Source organism: Archocentrus centrarchus, chromosome 10, assembly GCF_007364275.1.
Source record: "Archocentrus centrarchus isolate MPI-CPG fArcCen1 chromosome 10, fArcCen1, whole genome shotgun sequence".
In the NCBI taxonomy this organism is placed as follows: domain Eukaryota; kingdom Metazoa; phylum Chordata; class Actinopteri; order Cichliformes; family Cichlidae; genus Archocentrus; species Archocentrus centrarchus.
In genome coordinates this window covers 19,800,621-19,819,798 of record NC_044355.1, presented here as the reverse complement: position 1 = coordinate 19,819,798, position 19,178 = coordinate 19,800,621, and the positions used below count along the sequence as shown (strand labels likewise).

The window sequence follows — 19,178 nt, the reverse complement described above, 5'->3', positions numbered from 1 at the left end:
GGAAATTCCCCGACACGCCTCCTTGAGATTCTGCAGCATTAATGATGAAGTGCAGCCCACAGCAAACAATCAGGTGTTTCTGTTGTGTATTTATCCAGAAGACTCCTGTGTATTCTGTGCTCAGCACCACTGTGGTTGTAAAAAGTAAAATTCCTAATAATGATTTTGTGTTTATTTGTATTCCCACTTTGTATTTATAATGAAAGACACTAAACTGAGCAAGACACTGTTTGTTGGCGTATCTGCAAAAAGTTAGTATGGATTTCATGAATGCACCTTGTTAAGGAACAAATGCACAACATCTTGTGTTTTCAACAAATGAAGAAAATTTCTAAACAAGACATTCAAAGAGTGCAAGTTGTAGTGCAACAACTGCACTCTCGGGACAAAGCTGATGGTGAGCCATCAGACTGAGCAACAGATCTGGAACGAGTTCATCTCTCTGTGATGTTAGAACACAGCAATGCTTGAATACAATATTGATCTTGTAGCATGCACACATCCTCGTTTCCTGCTCAATATTTTCTTTTCCTTTTCTTTTTTTTTTTTTTTGCTTTCAGGTTATCTCTCTGTCTCTACAATGACGACTGTAAATGTGAGAGTGCACTCAGCTGCCCCAGTTCAGGCGGAGCAGATACAGTCTGCTGTTATGTCTGGAGGTGAGGTGAATTCATGTGTCAGCACTTCTTTGATGCAGGGCCTGTTTCCCTATAGCGTGTCTTTGGTTGATTAAACACATCGACTGGCCTGTCAGCAGGCTGGAGGGATGGCCTGCTTTCAGCATTCTATGGAACTGCAATCTACACCATCTCTGAGCCTCAGTTGGAGGCTAAAAGTCAAAAGCAACACTGGATGTAAAAGTGATGTCAGCACAATATATTTCAAAACACAAAGAAGCATGTCTTCATCTCCACTGTTTTACCTCCTCTCACTGTTGTGTAATATTACTGACAGGAAACTTTTATCTTTTTATCTCCAGCTATTCCCCACTTCACATCCTGCAGCGTTCTTCAAGGTCCAAGACTAAAGAACTGCACTGCCATGGTAATAACAGTCCCATTTGAATACTAAATAGATGTTCATATTCTGTAATTGCTTCTTGGTGCTCTCTATTACTGAATTAATCCTTTCAGACTGCCTTCTTTCTCTCTCTTATACCCCTGACTGTCTCTAACTGTCGCTCTACCGCTGTCTGATTCTTTGACTGAGCTGATGCCAAGATATCTATGACTGCCCGCCTGTAGTGCATCCATAGGTTGATTATGCACTTTCCCCTCCAATCTAATCCGGCTAATGATCCAGGGATTTCATATTTATTAGGCAGCATAATATAATTTATCATTTCCCAGCACCCCACATAAATAGTGCTATTGGATTTGAGCAAATGAGAAGAAGGCAAAGGCAGAACTAACTGTCTGGAACCTGGGAAGCATAATGAAACCATTTACTATAACAGGCCCAATGCAGGTATTTGTCTCCGTGCATCATTATCTCATTCTCTGCCAAGTTACCTTCAAAGGTGTTAATGCAATGAGACCCATGGATATACGCAAAATGGCTGCTCTTACATTTTCTTCCACATGGCTGGCTGAAGGTTGCTATTGATTTAGCACATCTCGGTTTATTGAACTGGTTTAGTGCAGGCAGACCTTAAGGGGCAGCCCACCAATTTTAGAAAGTCAAAGTTAATCATCACAGTCAAGGGTGATCTGATATTGTAGCTGTGGAGACTGCAATCTGAAAAGGTTTTCAGTGTTTCAGAGTTGATTTTGATGAGCAAGGGGAATTAACCCAATACATCAAACCTGCTTTATCTAAAAGTGGACCTCCTTGAAAATGTAACTGAGCTTTGTTGCACGTAGAGTGTTCTGTGCTGTAAGTCTTAACTGATGGTTAATATGGAGTTCACATCAGGTGAGTTTAACAAATGCCCAGTGTTCATGTTTATTTCAGTAGCACACATCAAGCAAAGCCGTTCACACTGCACCCCTTCTCCACTGTTGTGTAATTGAATTCAATTCAATTTCATTATTAGAGCACCATCTCAAGGTGCTTTATACTGTAAGGTAAAGGCCCTGCAATATTAGAAAGAATCCCCAACTGTCACACAACCCCCTGTGAGCAAGCACTTGGCGACAGTGGGAAGGAAAATTTCCCCTTTAAGAGGAAGAAACCCCCTGCAGAACCAGGCTCAAGGAGGGGCAGCCAGGTGCCGTGACCAGTTGGGGGTGAAGGGAAAGAGAAGAGAGCAAAGAGAGACAGAACAAAAGACAAGTAGCGAGAGCCAGAGTTTAATAACTACTAATGATTAAATAGAGAGTCCTGCATGAACACACAGAGTGAAAAGAGGTAAGTGAAGAAGAAACACTCATCTCAATATGCATCATGGAAAGCCCCCTCCAGCAGCCTAGCCCTGCGAAACTAAGGGAGGGTTCAGGCTCTATTAGACTGAAAGTCTAATATTTGAAAAACCTTATTTAGGGGAAAAGTCAGCAAACTGAGGTTTTTTTTGTTTTTTTTTTAAATTTTACTGGTGATTCTTTACATGGAGTTCTTATGTTCAGGTGACATTAAAGATATTAAAGTGTGTTTAGATACATGTTTAAAAATGACTGCCTAAATACCAAAACTGCTTCCTTTTAGAAGGACTTTGATCAATATTCACCTAGGTGACAGCTCATGGTGAGCTGTGGCTAACAGAGGTTGGGAAGCGTAGGACGAGCTGAGGGAGCCTGGTAGAGCAGAGAGCGTGGCGCGCTCTTTTAGACGAGCAAGTGGATGTGGAATGACGAGCAGGATGAGCAGGCTGGGTAGTTGAAGGGTGCGTTGGCATGGAGCATCTGAGGAACAGGAACATACAAGAATTAGTGGGTGAAGGAATTTAAATAATAAGAGTGTGTGCTGCTGCTTAAGCCTTTAGGTTTCTGCGTGTTCGTATATCGACAGGAATGACACCAAACAGGAATAAGGAGTCCAATGTATGTATTGCAAAACAAAGCTGTCTTCTTGGTGTTCTGTGAGCTCAGAATTATGAGTTTAAAAACTATTTTCTTTCTTTCTTTTTTCCTTCCACATTTCACCACCTCAGACTTGTTGTCAGCCACTGAGGGGAAATGACCTTTTTTCACTTTCTCCTCCAGTGCATATCTTATGCTGACTGCTGCTGCATTCAGATGTGCCTGTCAGAGCACACACACACACACACACACACACACTGAAGAAACACATAGTGGATTACAGATAGGTTTGATATAGTGTTTGCTTTCGGTACGCCTTATGTTAATTGACCCCCATTGATTCTGTCATTCCTTACAGGCTCTCTGCCCCTTTCAGCACACATTCCACCTCAGTTCATTTTCCTTTTAGCCAACACACACATACACTCCAAGCTTTTTCGCATAATCAAGGTGTGGCATAGAAATACATATTTCACAGGTCATGGAATTTCTATTTACTTCACTCTGGCCCCGTAATGACCACACGCTGGTTTGAAATAACTATAATGAGAATTTCTGTCTTCTCAGCAAGTATGTGCTGCTCTGTGTGCTCATTCATATGGCTAAGCAATTGTAATACAATAAGGGGCTGGCCAAGATGTATGAAATGCCATATACAGTCACCTCACAGTGCTGCTGCAGAGACTGGCTAAGCAGAAGCAACAGCAGTAGAGTTATGAGAGTGCTTACTGTCTTGGCTCGGTCACATTATGCTCCAGTTAAAAGCACACGAATGACACTGAGCGACCTGGCTTGTTATTGCCTGGTGTTAGATTCAAGCTGTCTGTCAGATCAGCTGTGTGTTCTTTGACCCCTCATGCAAGTATCCCAGGGGAGGTACAGAAGAAAAGCTGACGGGTGCATGAAATCATGAGTGACATATTTTATCACTATACTTTCTGAATGGTAGAATATAATTGGATGTTGTGGAGTAAAATGGGCAAAATGCACCTAGTGGTACATTTTTCTCCTTTCCCTGACATCCTTGCAGGCACTTCAATGCTTTGCATGTTCCAAACAATCCTCCTCTCTGTCTCTCTCGGTCAGGTCAGCACTCCAGTTCTATGCCAGCACCTAGATTAGGGTGCAGGGAGATGTAGAAAATGAAATCTTTTGGAAGCAGCCTGCTGTGATATTGCAAAGTTCTGCTGCCCTCACACCTACGCACACCCTTTTACCTTTACAATATTTATTATACGCACACATTTGACAGTTTCTAGCGCTGATGGATGTTGTGACTGGGGGCCGCCTTCCTCTCCAGTCACAAGTCAGCGTGATAGGCAGATCGACTTCAGCTCAGAAGCATTTCTAACTAAATGAAAGAGATCGAGGCAGCATTTCACTGTAATTCTCCGATCTTGCTGTGATTGTGATTCGCAGTGGGAGCAGCCGAGGAACTCTGTGCTGCCCTGCCGCTTTGACACCTGTTATAATTCCTGCAGCTGATAAATAGGGGTCGTGGCTACCTGGAATTGGTCTAGACCAGATATGCAAAGTGCTCTGTCTTGTTGGAGGACAAAAAATAAAGGACAGAGAGAGAGGACAAATGAAGAGAGGGAAAAGAGCATAGTGGAAACTGAAACAGAGAGCTAAACTGTACAAGGATATAATGATAGACCTGCCTGTGTTACAGACTTAAATGAACCAGATTAGATTTACTCCCCAACACTATAATCTAGACCATGAACCCAGGGCTTTAATGTATTATGTCATGGCCGGGCAGAGAAGAGCCATGTTCAGCGATTGTCTCTAATGAGCTCACCCATGTTGAAGTGCAAAATAGGCTGACATTAATTCTTAATGGGGGCATTAAAAGCTTAGTTAATGGAGAATAGTGAGCATTTGTGATTAACTGGCCAAATTAATAGCGAGTGTCACATTTAAACTTTGCTGAACTCTGTGCGTCGGCCTTTCTGCAGCGCAGGGCTTTTCAAATTGCATCAGAGGTCATTCGGGATCTACAGCGAGAAAATCCTCCAGCAAAAACAAACAACTCAAAGGTCTTACCGGATAAGAATGGTGTCATTCTACTTTTTGTAATGAATCACACAGAAAAACCAAAAGCAATCATTTACAGTCCACCTCTCAGTGCTTTCCAATTTTCCTGCTCTGTGTGTGGCCCAATAGGAAGCCTGATGAGATTGACACCTATATAGTTCATTCGCGCAAACTTTTATTCAAACACGTCTAAATAGAGCTCTTTTTTTTCTTTTTTTTTTTCCAGCTGTTGGTGTTTTAAAATGCTAAATTCATCGGTCATTGTTCTGGAAAGTACAGAGCACAAAACACGATCCAATTCCTCTCTGTCAGCTGTTATACTGACAGAGAGTGATGTCCTTCCCACCTGACTCAAACCTCAAGCTTTATCTCTAACAACAACAGTTCACTTCTTTCATCTCTGACATTTTTTTCCCCCCTCGTTGTGCTGTGGTATCTGTAGGTATGCTGCTGTGAGAAGAAAGCTGCATCAATCTATGCGATCAATATCAGTTTAGAATGACAGTACCTGTTTGTTTTGTTGATGCAGCCCTCTGGAGGAGATTGTTACCGCGGTATTAGACGAGAGTTTTTGAAAATCAGAACAGAGAAAATTCGTTTGGAGCTTTTAAACATTTGTAAGGTTTTCGTGTCAGTGTAATGACGAGGGGAAAGCTAAACGTGCCATCTGATACCTAATTAAAGAGCCATTTATATTATGACCCTGAACTGTTTCAGTCTGCATGCTAACATTTTTTTTTTTCTTTGATGAATCCAGATGATTTATGCCATATCTTTCTGTCATTGCTTCTTTCAGTCTTAATGGGATGCACATTAATCAGTGGTGAGGCTTTCTGTGTTGCAAATGAAATTAATGTGACATTGTGTTGTGCATGTGAAAAAACTTTGTCAGATAAAGCTGGTCTTTGTGGCTCTGTGTGGTATATTCAGTGAGTGAATGCAGTCTTGCATGTTGTAATGAACTGGCTCGTGGTCTAGACTAATAATGGAGACCACACAGATAATCTTAAGTTGATATCAAAAATATTTAATTAAAATAATATTACTGGTAAGAAATATGTAGACTTTTGGGGGGTAGCGTAGTTGCATTGATGAGGTATGTTAAGGCAAAATTCACACAAGAAATAAAGATAAAATTAAACAAACCACAAACTAAGCAAAGCTCCTGCTCGCTGAGATAAGATTAGATGTACTTAATTTATCTTGTAGTTGGGAAATTTCTGTTACGGCAATCAAAATATTAAACATAATGGGGAATAAAATGACTTAAAGTAGCATAAATGCAGTATGACGCTCAGTAAATGCGATACAGTATGACAAAACAAATATTTAAATAAAAATCTAAATAAAATGCAGTAGAAAATAGAGAAAGGGGAACTATCACAGCCTGCTAGAGCCATCAGGGAAGTGGTGTGAGGTCTATCTTCTCCCTGGACCCACCTCTACCTCTCCACCCACCTCCAAAATGAAACCAGGGAAACACAAAGAAAACAAAACAAAACAAAAACAGCAGTGTGGGAGGGGTGATTTCCCTTCCTCTTTCTCTTGAACTGGAAGAACACAGAACTGCCACATTTTAGCGGACGTCCTCCTGGACTTTCAGCAGTTCTACTCACCCACAGTCACGCAGCTCAGACGCACATCCATCAAGAGCTCATTTATTTTGATAGCTGGAGACTAAATGAGTGATTAAACAGGTGAAGCAACTGTTGTGGTTATAAAGTGGATATTTTAGAGATACATATTGCTGAAGAGCCTAATTTGTTCCAGTCCATTTTTAAACCCTGCCTTTTTTTCTTACTGGTAATAATGAATTCAGTCCACACACACACAGAAGCCGCTGCATAGCGGGAGAACTATCCCACCCCTCAGTCGTCCTCACTCTGTGGGACACTCTCTGTTCCTCTCTACGATCTCTTGTTAGACTAAAAATCAATCCCATCGTGGAGTAGCAGCCCATTTGTCCTTGGCTTTGATAGTGGCGTGGGTCAATAAACGGCACTGCACAGCTTCTCCCTCGTTTGGCCTCCCAGCAAAGCCTCTGCTTGGCACAGCAATACTCTGACTGGAGTTCATGATAGATGGCACAGACATGTGAATGGAATCGCTGGAGCAAGTCAGAGTTACTGGGTACCACTTTTTTTGCTCTTCCCCTTTATATCAGAATAGCACATCAAATGCTAAAAGGGCTGTGACTTTGATAAAGCCACTTAAATACCACACAGCTTCTTTCTCCATATGATAAAAATTGATTGCAGTGGCTTTTGTCGTCCTCTAGGAATACACAGGCTACCACACAAGAGAATAACCAGCTCCCAGTTTGGATTCAGGAGACAAACACCTTTTCTACTTTTAAGATTAGGCTTAACAGTTTCCCTTTGATCAAGCTTATAGTTAGAGCTGGATCAGATGACCATGCACCCTCCCTTAGATATGCTGCAAAAGACCTAGGCTGCTGGAGGCTTCCCATGATGCACTGAACTTTTCTTCTTTGCTCATCTCTTTTCACTCTCTGTGTGTTTATATACCAGTTTGTATTTAATCAGCAGTAGTTAATAAACTCTCTCTGGTTTTCTCTCTCTGTTGTAGTATGCCTTTTGTCCCGTCTGTGCTCTCTTCTTTTTTCCCTTCCACTTGAACCAGTCGCAGCAGATGGCTGCCCCTCCCTGAGTCTGGTTCTGCCAGAGGTTTCTTCCTGTTAAAAGGGAGTTTTTCCTTTCCACTGTTGCCAAGTGCTTTCTCATAGGACATATAGGGAATCATAAGGACTTGAATGAATTTGACAAGGGCCACGACTGGGTCAGAGCATCTCCAAAACTACAGCTCTTGTGGGGTCTGCAGGGATCAGTAACTATCAAAAGTGGTCCAAGGAAGGAACAGTAGTGAACCAGCGACAGCGTCGTGGTGGCCGAGGCCCGCTGATGCACGTGGGGAGCAAAGGCTGGCCTGTGTGGTCTGTTCCAACAGACAAGCTACTGTAGCTCAAATTGTAGAAAAATGCTGGTTCTGATAGAAAGGTGTCAGAATACACAGTGTATCATAGTTTGTACATGCTGACTCCTGCCACCTGCCAAAAGCGCCAACAATGGGCACGTAAGCATCAGAACTGAACCACGGAGCAATGGAAGAAGGTGGCCTGATCTGATGAATCGTGTTTTCTTTACATCACATGGCAGGTGAGTGTGTGTTGCTTACCTGGGGAACACCTGGCACCAGGATGCACTATGGGAAGAAGGCAAGCCATCAGAGGCAGAGTGTTGCTTTGGGCAGTGTTGAAACCTTGGGTCCTGCCATCCATGTGGATGTTACTTTGGCACGTGCCACCTACCTAAGCATTGTTGCAGGCACAGGGTGGCCGCGGCTCAGGAGGTAGAGCAGGTCATCTACTAAGTGGATTCCTCATTGCTCCAGTCTGCATGCTAAAGTATCCTTGGGAAAGATTCTACTGCTCTCCGAAGCAACCGTCGGAGTGTGAATGTTAGATAGAAAGCACTTTGAAACAGAAAACAGTGCTTGTGTGAATGTGTGTGAATGAGTAGATGCAAACGTGTTGTATAAAGCACTTTGAGTGTATCCTAGAATTAGAATTAGCTAGAGTAGAAAAGTACTATATAGGAACTAGTCCATTTACCATCTGCCGCTTTCATGGAAATGGCCTGATGAATGTGACCTCTTTCAGCAGGATAATGTGCCCTGACACAAAAATGGTTTGAGGAACACAGTGGTGAGTTTCAGGTGTTGACTTGGCCTCCAAATGTCCCCAAGTCTCAATCCATTCAAGCATTTGTTGGATGCGCTAGACAAACAAGTCAGATCCATGGAGGCCACACCTCGCAACTTACAGGACTCCAAGCATCGGTTGCTGACATCTTGGTGCCAGACAGAGGTGGGAAGTAATCAAGTACAAATACTTTGTTACTGTACCTCAGTAAAATTTTCAGGTATCTGTATATGAGTATTTATTTTTTCTTTTAACCTTTACTCCCTACATTTTTACACAAATATCTGTACTTTCTACTCCGTACATTTTCAGAACAGACTCGTTACTTTAGGTTTAACACATCTGAGTGCAGTTATTATTTCCGTCACTGCGCCTTCAAACATCAAACTGATTTGAGCCTAAATAGAGGAACAATAACAAATAAAAGCCAATCTTATTGCTGTAGTCTCCATCACTGGGGCTTATCACATACAAAGAGATGAAAAAGGAATACCATATAATTTATGTATCATTTATAGCACTGTACTCAGGGGTCAAAGTGGGAGAGTGCAGATGTACGTACGTTATAATCGCGGCACTTCAGCATCTAGCTATTTTTAATTCTTGTTCACTGAATGCCTCCTACATAACAGATTCAAGCTGAGTACATTCATTAGAATTAGAATTTAGATTGGAACAATGCTTGTGTTCCTGTTTACTAATATTATTTCATTATTATATTAATATAGAACAAAGTTCAGTTAGCTTTGCACAAGAATAGAAACAAATGTCCTCCAAAGAGCTACTTTTACTTTCTTACTTTGAAGCGTGAACTGGGAAAACAGCCTTACCATCAGCTACAAAGTGTTGCACAACAAGCGAATCACTTCCTGTGTCTCTATTGGAATGGGTCAGACACTATAGTCAGACTCCTGGAGCAAGCTGCACAGGCTCTGGCATGTATTGCATGTGTATCTAAATGTATCTATAGTGTAGCTCTAAGCTAACACCGAGTGAGATCCCATTAGCTTTGTAGTTATTTAGCCAAACCACAATTTTAGAAAATTGCCAAACTCATCTAAATGTATCCTAATTACCTTGAAGAGTAGCTGTCAAGACATTTCATACTGAACCACAGGTGAGTATGACACCTGTTATTATTTGTATTAACTTTTTTTGACAACCCATTGTTCTCAAAAAAGTTGTTTCCTGGATTTATTCCCCTCGACCAAAATATCAGACAGAAAAACAGACTGAAACCGCCTCTCTGGAGCTGCTACTGTTGTTGTGATTTATAATAACTTGACAAAATATGTGTTGATCCCCTGGAAAAAGTCAGAAATAGTTGTCAGTTAATCAGTTACATGGTAAAGGAGCAGATTTATTTCTATTTACCGTTGAACACTTAAAATATATTTTATTAGCTGAAAGGAGATTTTCATCTGAGTCACTACATTGCTGCTAGACTATATTTGCAGTTTGTGCATACAGCATTTTTTTTTTTTTAATCACAACTGGCCTTGAATCTCTTGGACTCGGTGGGAAACAGCATGTAGCAAACTAGGTTGGCAAATTAATTTCCTTAGTGTTAATAAAAGACAGCTTAGTATGACTAAGAGGAACATGATTAACAAAAATCCTTTCATTTACTTGATTGTCTCTTGGATGAACTTGTGATTTACTAATTAACCTGTTGCAGCCAATTTCCCTCAGTCCCAGTAATGAGCAGACTGGTGAATGCAATCAGCCTGACTCTATTATCATGTGTTATGAATAAATGTATGCATTACCATTATTATCAATTACATGCCCTACAATACATAATCATGCATAAATTATGTATATCTATTCAGCTTCCCACCTATTAGTTCTTTTCTGAATTGCTTATTCTAAAACAGCTCCTCTAACAGGCCCACGGTCCCCAGCACAGACCCACATGCACACACTCACTCAATCTACACTAACGGGAGTTTCCCAGATTCTCCAAATGATGTCAAAGAAAAGGGCAACGAGGAAAACATTTGAATAATGTACGGTCACATGTGTGGGGGGTACCATGCTTTCAACAACTAAGTACAGTGGGACAGACCCTCATCAGCAAAGAGCTGAAACAGTTTGTCACTTCCTATTCGTTGCATCATGTGGCTCTTGGTCTCGGGTACTTCCTCTTTTCACTATGTATCAATACTAGATGACACTATTTACTTCCCACCACACACGCAGGGGAGACTGTATGAAGAACAAGTAGTTTGAGGACTTCATGAAGATTTGAAGATTTGAAAATTTGATTAATCATGGATGGAGATCTGCTGTCTTTGTCATCTTCTTCTTCATTGTCATCTTCAGCAGCAGCAGCAGCAACAGAAGAACAGAAAGAAGCTTCACCTAAGAGTGATATTAGCTTTCCTGAGAGCCAGCAGGAGCCTAAATCAACCGAAGAAGAATTATGGTAAGGGTGTGAATTTGTACATATGAAATAGAAACAAAAACAGGAACACATGCGGTAATAGTGTAATACCTGACGATCACAACCTTAAAGCCATACTTACCACAGTAAAATTCATGTAGTTCATGTTATATTTACTGTAAGAATAACACAGATGGCTGTCTATATAAGTCTGCTGTATTTGTGTCCACCTTAATGTTTCTGCTTTCCTTTGAGAGTCACGAGCCTGAGGTATATGTTAAATATTTAGGTGTCATTTTAAAAATCATCTTGTCAGTACTTGTAATCTCCTATATTTTAGACACATTTTGAAAAGTTTGAACCTCCAAATATAGGAAAAGTCCTTTTCTGATCACATTTTTGTAAAGATACTTATGTATTTTAACGAGGAAGTTCCCCTCAGTGAGAGGAGGAATAAAGAGTAGCTGCGGAGTTTCCCATGAGCTCACCAAAAAAACGTAGGCTTCAGTTCACTGTTTCACAAGACTAACCTTATGTAAAAGCACCAGCAAAATGTCATATATTACTTATTATAACTGAAAAAAGGCACACACACACAGATAGATAGATAGATAGATAGATAGATAGATAGATAGATAGATAGATAGATAGATAGATAGATAGATAGATATCATATTACACATATGATTAGTCTGTCTTAAGGCAGCCTTGTCCTCCTCTCAGGAGATTCCACTCACATACAGTGGTATTTGTTACCACCAGCAAGAGGGAAAGATTCTATCTACCTCTTTATTATGTACCATGACAGTAAATTACCATATTGCTGCAGAAGGCAGCAGCATTTTGGTGTCCTTCTGAGATGGCATATGATTGAAAACTTTGTGAAACTGGGTCACAGAGTGTGTATCGGCTGTCAAAGCTGGAAGAGGAAAAAGCTCTGCATCAGGGAGACATGGAGCATAGTTGTCCCAATGGGGTGGCTGAATACACAGTGCTGGCTTGCCAAGACAGGGTTTTGGACATGGGTGCATTCACATTTAATGCCATACTGGCCACTAAAGTTAGGCTCTGTTTCATTTCATTGTGTTTCTTTTCAGCTTCTGCCCTCATCCTGCACCTCCCAAACTGCAGAGCAGGGGGTTTATTGTAGCTGATTTCCCCATTAGTGACCATAAACAGTCTGTGCTAAAGCCGTTTCCGCTCTTGTTGAGCCCAGAAATATGACAGATGGCACAGAGTGTAAAATTAGACAACCATTTTGAGTTATGGATAAACTTTCTTTTAATATAATAACCATTTTAAATCTCAGAACAGGCCTTGGGGATTTTAGACAAACCAAAGTAACATTTGAATAATTTGCTCCTGGTTTTTTTTTAAATATCACCTTCTTAGAGAAGACAAAAAAAGTCACTGTTCTGAGCTTTGTCAGTAGCATATGCCTTATTATCAGGGCTTTGAGCAGTTCTTGGAAAAACATAGTTTATAAATGAACCATGGTTACTAAGAGAGGTTATACAGGGCACTGGTGTATGTGGAGGAACCTTTGAGGTTATTTTGTTGTTGCTGCTGTGAGGCAAACATCCTACTGAGTTAACATAAAGCTGTAATCATTTTTATACAAAGGTCACGACAAGAAGATGCGTGGAGTTAGCACGTTCTCCCCTTGCCTGCGTGGGTTCTCCCCGGGTCCTTCAGGTTCCTGGAAGCCGGATCGGGGGGATTCCCACAGTCCAAACACATGCATGTTAGGTTAACTGGTCATTCTAAATTGGCTGTGGGTGTAAATGGTTGTCTGTCTCCGTCGGGCCATGTTGTGCCCAGCCTCTCACCCTATGACAGCTGGGATAAGCTTTCAGCACCCTCATGACCCTGAATTGGATAAGCGGAAGTAAATGGATGGATGGTTAGATTTTCTTTTTTTGCAGATTACATCACATTTATATTAGAAAAAAAAAATATTGCTACAAATAGTGGAAATAGTAATAGCTTCAAAAGTTAACCTATAATCTCACTTTGCTCACGATTATACTTCCATGTTCCTATTTGTAGCTATTGCCTTGCTGCTTTCTCGAATTGTATAACACAGATTTTCACATAGCAGGACACTGAACATAAGTGGATGAAAGCATGTGTTTGCGGAGGAGTTTAGCCTTAAGGGGAATGAGGTATGATCGCAAATTGTTATTCTTTGTAGTACTTAGCCCTGTGAGGTTACAGCAGTATTTTTGTGTTAAGAAGCCCTGCGGTCTGCGTTCAGAGTTTTGTGTGTTCCTCCATGAGCAGACCCCTCTGCCCACCCCACCCCCCAACCCTCCCGGGCTTCACTCGGCTGCCTCTCTGTTAGCTATTTCTTTTAAAGTAGACTTCTTATCAGAGTTGGTAGAAAGGAAGCTAGTTTGACTAATTAATCCTTGCAAATATTTTTCTTTCCTCCATGCGCTTCAGTAGAAATCAACATTTTCCAGGGATCATCACCCACATTGTTTCCATAGGCGGTCAATACACAAATACATTGGATAGTAAACAGAGACTTTGATACACCAGGAGAAATGCAGAGAAAAACACCACAATGTCTGCGTGTCTGAGTACTTTTTGTACATAATGTGTCCATGCATGTGTGTGTGTGTGTGCGCACGCGTGCGTAGGTGTGCATAATGGCTTCTATTCGATACACTGTAAGTGCACTCTACAGGAGTGGGTGTTCAAAAGTACCTTGACTTTTTTTTTTTTTTTTATGTATACATGTATTTGGCTTATTAATGGAAATCCTTTTCTTGATGTTCTTCATCATGATTTTATTTATGGTGAGCACTGTATCCTCTTCGTATGTGTGCATGTGTAAACAGCATCTGTGTGTCGGTGTGCAGGACACAGGAAGCGAGTCCCATGGCTGACAGGCTGCTGTCCACAGAGGAGCAGGTGACTCTGATCACCGAGAGTTTGACAGTCACCTCCACTGACCAGGAGAAATTGCTGCTGCTCAACAAGAACACTGAGCTCCGCAGAGTCAACAAGGAGGTACAGTATTGCATTAAACCAGCACAGATTCTCTGCCGGTCCACAATTTATTGCTGATGTTGGCAATTACATTTAGTTCTCTCTGAAAACCAGAGGAAAAATGTGGGCGTCTCGTGAAAACTGCTGCAAAGCTGTGAAGAACGATCATTTGAGTTCAATTTTTTACTATTATACAACCTGGGCTTCCTGATTTTAATTAGTTGCAGCTTAATAAAAAGGAAATAAGGGGAAAATATTGTCTCAGCTGGTGTAACTATATTGTATTTAGAGAGGTATAGAGGTAAGAATGAAGTGTCTCACTTCACTTTGTGATGCCAGCATTGTTGTGACGGCAGAGTGACGGCAGTAAAGATTAAATGAATGATGCTATTGATTACTGCAGTGGAAGCCTTGGCAGTGATGACTATTATGTGATGATGATGTGTCACAGCTGATGAAGCTGAACGAGGACTGGGACCAGGTGTACCGCAGTGCCACGCTGCGTCTACAGCACAGGCTGGAGGCTTTGGAGCTGGAGAACAACGCAATCAAAGAGCTAAACAACAGACTGCTCCTGAAAGTTGAACATCAGCAAGTAAACACAACAATATTTTAAGCACTCACACACCGCCAAACAGTTTGTACAAAGCATTAGTTGACACGCTGAGAAGTGTGTGCAGTTGTCTGGGGGATTCCTAAATAGCTACCGTCTAGCTGGTTTAAATAGCCATCGATAATAGATGCGGTTTGCATGTGTGATGTTCACTGCTATATTTGGAACTGCAGAGTGGAAAGGAGTACTATGAGCAAGCACTGATGCAAGAGCTGAAGAAGAACCAGGAGCTGCAAGAATATATCAGACTGCTGGAGAGCAGGCTGCATAACCCAGAGAGAGACTACACACCTGCCAAACAGGTATTCCTCCAATCAGAGGGTCTCAGTTGCACCTGCTCAGTTTGTGCATTTTCTTTTTTTTTTTTTTTTTTTCTTTTTTTTTAATATTCTCGGCTGTACGATCACAATGTTGCTCATCACTTTGTCTTATTTTTTCATCAAAGGACAGCTTTAATGCTGTGATAAGAGGTCCAGCTTTGGCCCCCAGCAGTCATCCTGACCTGTCATGCAGCTCTGGACAAAAGTCTTCATCCTCATTTTTCCCAGCTTCTTCCAGCCCGGAGGCTGAGTATCAGGGAAAATGCCAGAGCAGCAGTTCCCCGCTGGGAGCACGGGAAGAAGTGCAAGATTTAAAAGAGCAGCTAGAAGCACTAAGATGTCAGGTGGGCTGCTCTCTTCTGCACAGCTTCCAGAAATATGTCTGTTTCTAATGAGACGAGAACAGAACTGATGTCAACTCACTGTTGCCAGGGAAAGATTTGCTTAATGCTGAAACAGGCTTCAATGAGACGGTGAACTGCACCACCAAGTGGCGGCTCTGTGCCACGCAAAAATCCACCATAATAAGTATCTTCAGAATTGCATGATACAGCTTTAATGTGGGCTCGCTGCCATATTTTTGTCTTGTGTCAGCAGACCGAGATTTATGAGGCAGAATATCAGACGGAGCACAACGACCACAAGCACACGCTGCAGGAGAACCGAAGGCTGAGGAGGAAGAGGGAGGAGATGCGCCAACAGGTGGCACTATTACAAGAACAGGTAGTGTTTCAGTTGCCTGTACATATGGCCAGATACACACTAAAGCACACACCCACACAGACGAACACACCCATATCCTTAAACGCCTTAAGCGACGATTATGAAACCTAGTTTGCTGTCTGATCTTGATCCAAACCTTTCAAAAATTCAAATGAAGCAAGAAAAATCCATGCAATGCTGGGTTATTTTGTTTATAGTGTCAAGCTAGAGACTTAAATACCATATTTCATTGAAGTTTAAACATATTGTAGAAGACACATATGATTAATCCGCATCTCCTCCAAGTATTAAAATAGCCTGTTTTTCTCTAAAGAAAAAAAAATAAGGATGAATCCGCTTTTATCTTCTCCCTGAATGTCCTAAAGATGTATTTGTCAGTGGAATCTTGTGTATTTTTCTCATTTTTCTCTGTGTTGCTTGCTACAGCTTAAGATTTATGAGGATGACTTCAGACGGGAGCGGTCGGACAAACAGATCCTGCAGCGACTGCTGTTACAGAAGACGTCTCAGCACAAAAACCCAGTGCTCATCCACCGCTGTAATAATGAGCAGCAGCTGCTAGGGGGAGACAAGAGGACACAAAATGGAGAAAAAAGAAAACACCACCCGCTCTGCCCAAAAAACCCTAACAGGGACAAAGACTCAGTCTGAGACTTGGAGGGAGAGTAATCCACATTTAATGCCACACAGAAAATGAGCATCTGGTAAAAAAAAAATGTCTTCTGGGAAAAAAAAACACCGTCATTACAGAGAAAGTAAAAATCGGACTCTTTGTGTCATTTTTAGCACCTGCTCAAAAGTTTGGAGTCTCTTTATAGTGTAAAATATAATTTTATGTAATGCTCCCTTCACAGTAAAGGGGAAACTGAAACAGAATAGAAAGGAGACCTCTGTGCAGAACTCAGTGAGAAGGCAACGAAACCAAAAACTTCAGTCTCAGCAAACAAATGCCTCTCAGATCCTCGACTGACAGCTTCATAAAACAACCCGAGTGTGACTCAGAAAGTATGACCTAGAGCACCTGCTGCTGTGTGAGCGCGAACAAAAATAATCAGACAAGTTTCAGAACAAAGTTCCTTTTTTTTAATCCTGAGACATTTTGAAACTATAATGAAGATTTTAATTAACACAACAGTCTTTAACTGTGCAAACTTGATTATTTACCCATAGCCTATAATTTAATTTATAATTTATTAACTAAGTAATACAGGATTTTATTAGCTGAAAATGTGGCTCTGTGCACCCGTCTACATAGTTTACAAAGAATCAAACATGATTTAAGATTTTTTTTTTTAATTATGTTTTTATTATTAAGAGTATAAAATGAGACTCCTATTGTTTGTTATAGTAGATAAAAAATAAATGTAGTTTTCATTTAAGAATAACATGTTTAGGTCATGTTTTGAATCTTTAATATCATTATAACACTTTTGTATAACTCTTCTTAATAAATGTTGACATAATGGCTTACTTCAGCTACTGTTAAAAAGCAATTATATCAATTAATATTCATTAATTAACATGAATAATAATTATATTTGTCATTAGTTTGTGTAATTAAAAATTGTTTGGATAAATTCAATATAATGTATATGTCATAGTGACACAGTTTTGTGTATTAATGTTTTAGCCTCATAGTAGCATCCTAATAATGCTAATAGATATGTAACAAATTCATTATTAATTTATATTTACTATCCATATAGTGTTTATAGACAGCATACAAAGCAATTATTAGTCAATTAGTAAACATGAAATAGCATGTCATTGCTTGTTAAGTGTAAAAATCTGTTTGTTTTAATACATTTTATTTTGTTTCCCCTGACTTTGCAAAGCCACTGAAGTACTTTAGGGACAGACGAGCACACGAATACAACATTAGTCTATTTTGAATTTGGACACAATGAGCTGGATCATAAAACGTATTTGCAATGTCAGAAAGTCCTACAAGGAAGTAGCATTGAGTGCTTCCGGGTTTTTTTGCAAAGTTAATGTTTGGTCACTGTGAAGAAAGCTTTAAAAGCTACAGCGCCTTTTTCCTGGTAACTGGTCTTCATTGTCACTGAAACGGTTGACTCATATCACACAATAGAGGTGGCCAGATGGTGATTGAGGGGTTTTCCTCTGAGTGATTTTCCTCAGCATACTTCCGGGTTTTGCACCACCCTGTGAAAGGTCACTTGACCTGTATTTGTATCAAAGAAAATAAAAAGAGTGTATAGTCTATATATTACAAGTAATTTATGAATTTGTTTTGTTTATTTGGTCATTGATTTATTGATTTTATGCACAGATGCATGTAAGATGAAAATTTCATTATGCATCAGCACCAGAGTGACAAAAGTAAGTCATGAGGTTACCAAGGAGTGGCATCATTGTGAAAGCTGCTGTTTCTTAGTTACACTGAAAACAATCTGCACCCTCAAACATTTCTCAGAAAAAGAAACTGATCGGTTGTTTTATGCTCATCACATCTTCCTCTTTTCCAATTCACGTATAAAATATATTGTTCTAAATCTTCATACCAGACCTTTTTGCTTCTATTAATTTTTTATCTGTTGAAAAAAATGGTGCAAGCTAGAGCTTGCTTTTCAGCACTGGTAGTGTGCTTAGGATCATTGTCATGCTGAAAAACAAGGCCATTGCCAGTCAGAGGTTTTCCAGATGGTATTGCGTGGTAAATCTAAATCTAACAGTAAATTTCTGTGTGTAATTGCATCAATTTTGACAAGCTCCCCAACATCAGGGGCTGAACTGTAGCGCCAAATTCCGACAGAGCCTCCACAGTTTTTCACAGACTGTACACGTTGCTCCTTTCTCCTGACCCTCACTGTACAGTTATTGTCAGAAGTTTACATCAATGTCAGTCCAGTTCTTGTGTTATTTAGCATAGCGCAGTCTTTTCGCTTCATTTCCCTTCCTGAAGAATGGCTGCTTGACAGCCACACTGTGGCTGTTTCTAATAAGGCTTCGGGGAACAGTAGATGGATCAGCTATTAGCTCTTTGGGAATCAACTTGTTGGCACAAAAATATTATTTTGCGTGAATGATTAATAGGTCAGTGTTAACGGGCTGAAAAACACTCCTGTGAAAATGGTCCTGAGTGAAAATGAGTGAAAAAGCAATGTTCAAAGAAAGGTTTTGTTAGACTCGAGAAAGCCTGGAGAACTTTTACTCAAGACCACTTTTAAGAAAAACGAGAAAGTCTGGCTCTTCGGAAGCAAAATATAAAGAAAAAGCGGAGACTCAAGGCTTTTGCACAACACCATTGATATAACTGGAAAAAGGAAAAAATAAAAGATGGGGGGGAGAGAGATTATAACAATTATAAAATTCAAACTATATTAATTGTTTTGTTTGTTTGTTTTTTAAAAACTTGAAGTATGTGTTTGCCTCAAAATCCATCATTAATCTCATTCTGTCA

At 40.5% G+C, this 19,178-nt stretch overlaps 1 protein-coding gene across 1 annotated transcript; it reads left to right on the top strand.

Annotated features, from left to right (window-relative positions):
- The first annotated feature begins 1,004 nt into the window (after nucleotides 1-1,004).
- Nucleotides 1,005-18,198, top strand: LOC115787191 (uncharacterized). Its single transcript, XM_030739774.1, has 8 exons — nucleotides 1,005-1,044; nucleotides 11,041-11,143; nucleotides 13,969-14,119; nucleotides 14,550-14,693; nucleotides 14,885-15,013; nucleotides 15,157-15,375; nucleotides 15,626-15,754; nucleotides 16,181-18,198. Exons 3-8 carry the CDS (start codon nucleotides 13,988-13,990, stop codon nucleotides 16,403-16,405), a joined length of 978 nt encoding a protein of 325 aa, XP_030595634.1. The 5' UTR covers nucleotides 1,005-1,044; nucleotides 11,041-11,143; nucleotides 13,969-13,987; the 3' UTR covers nucleotides 16,406-18,198.
- The last annotated feature ends 980 nt before the right edge of the window (nucleotides 18,199-19,178 follow it).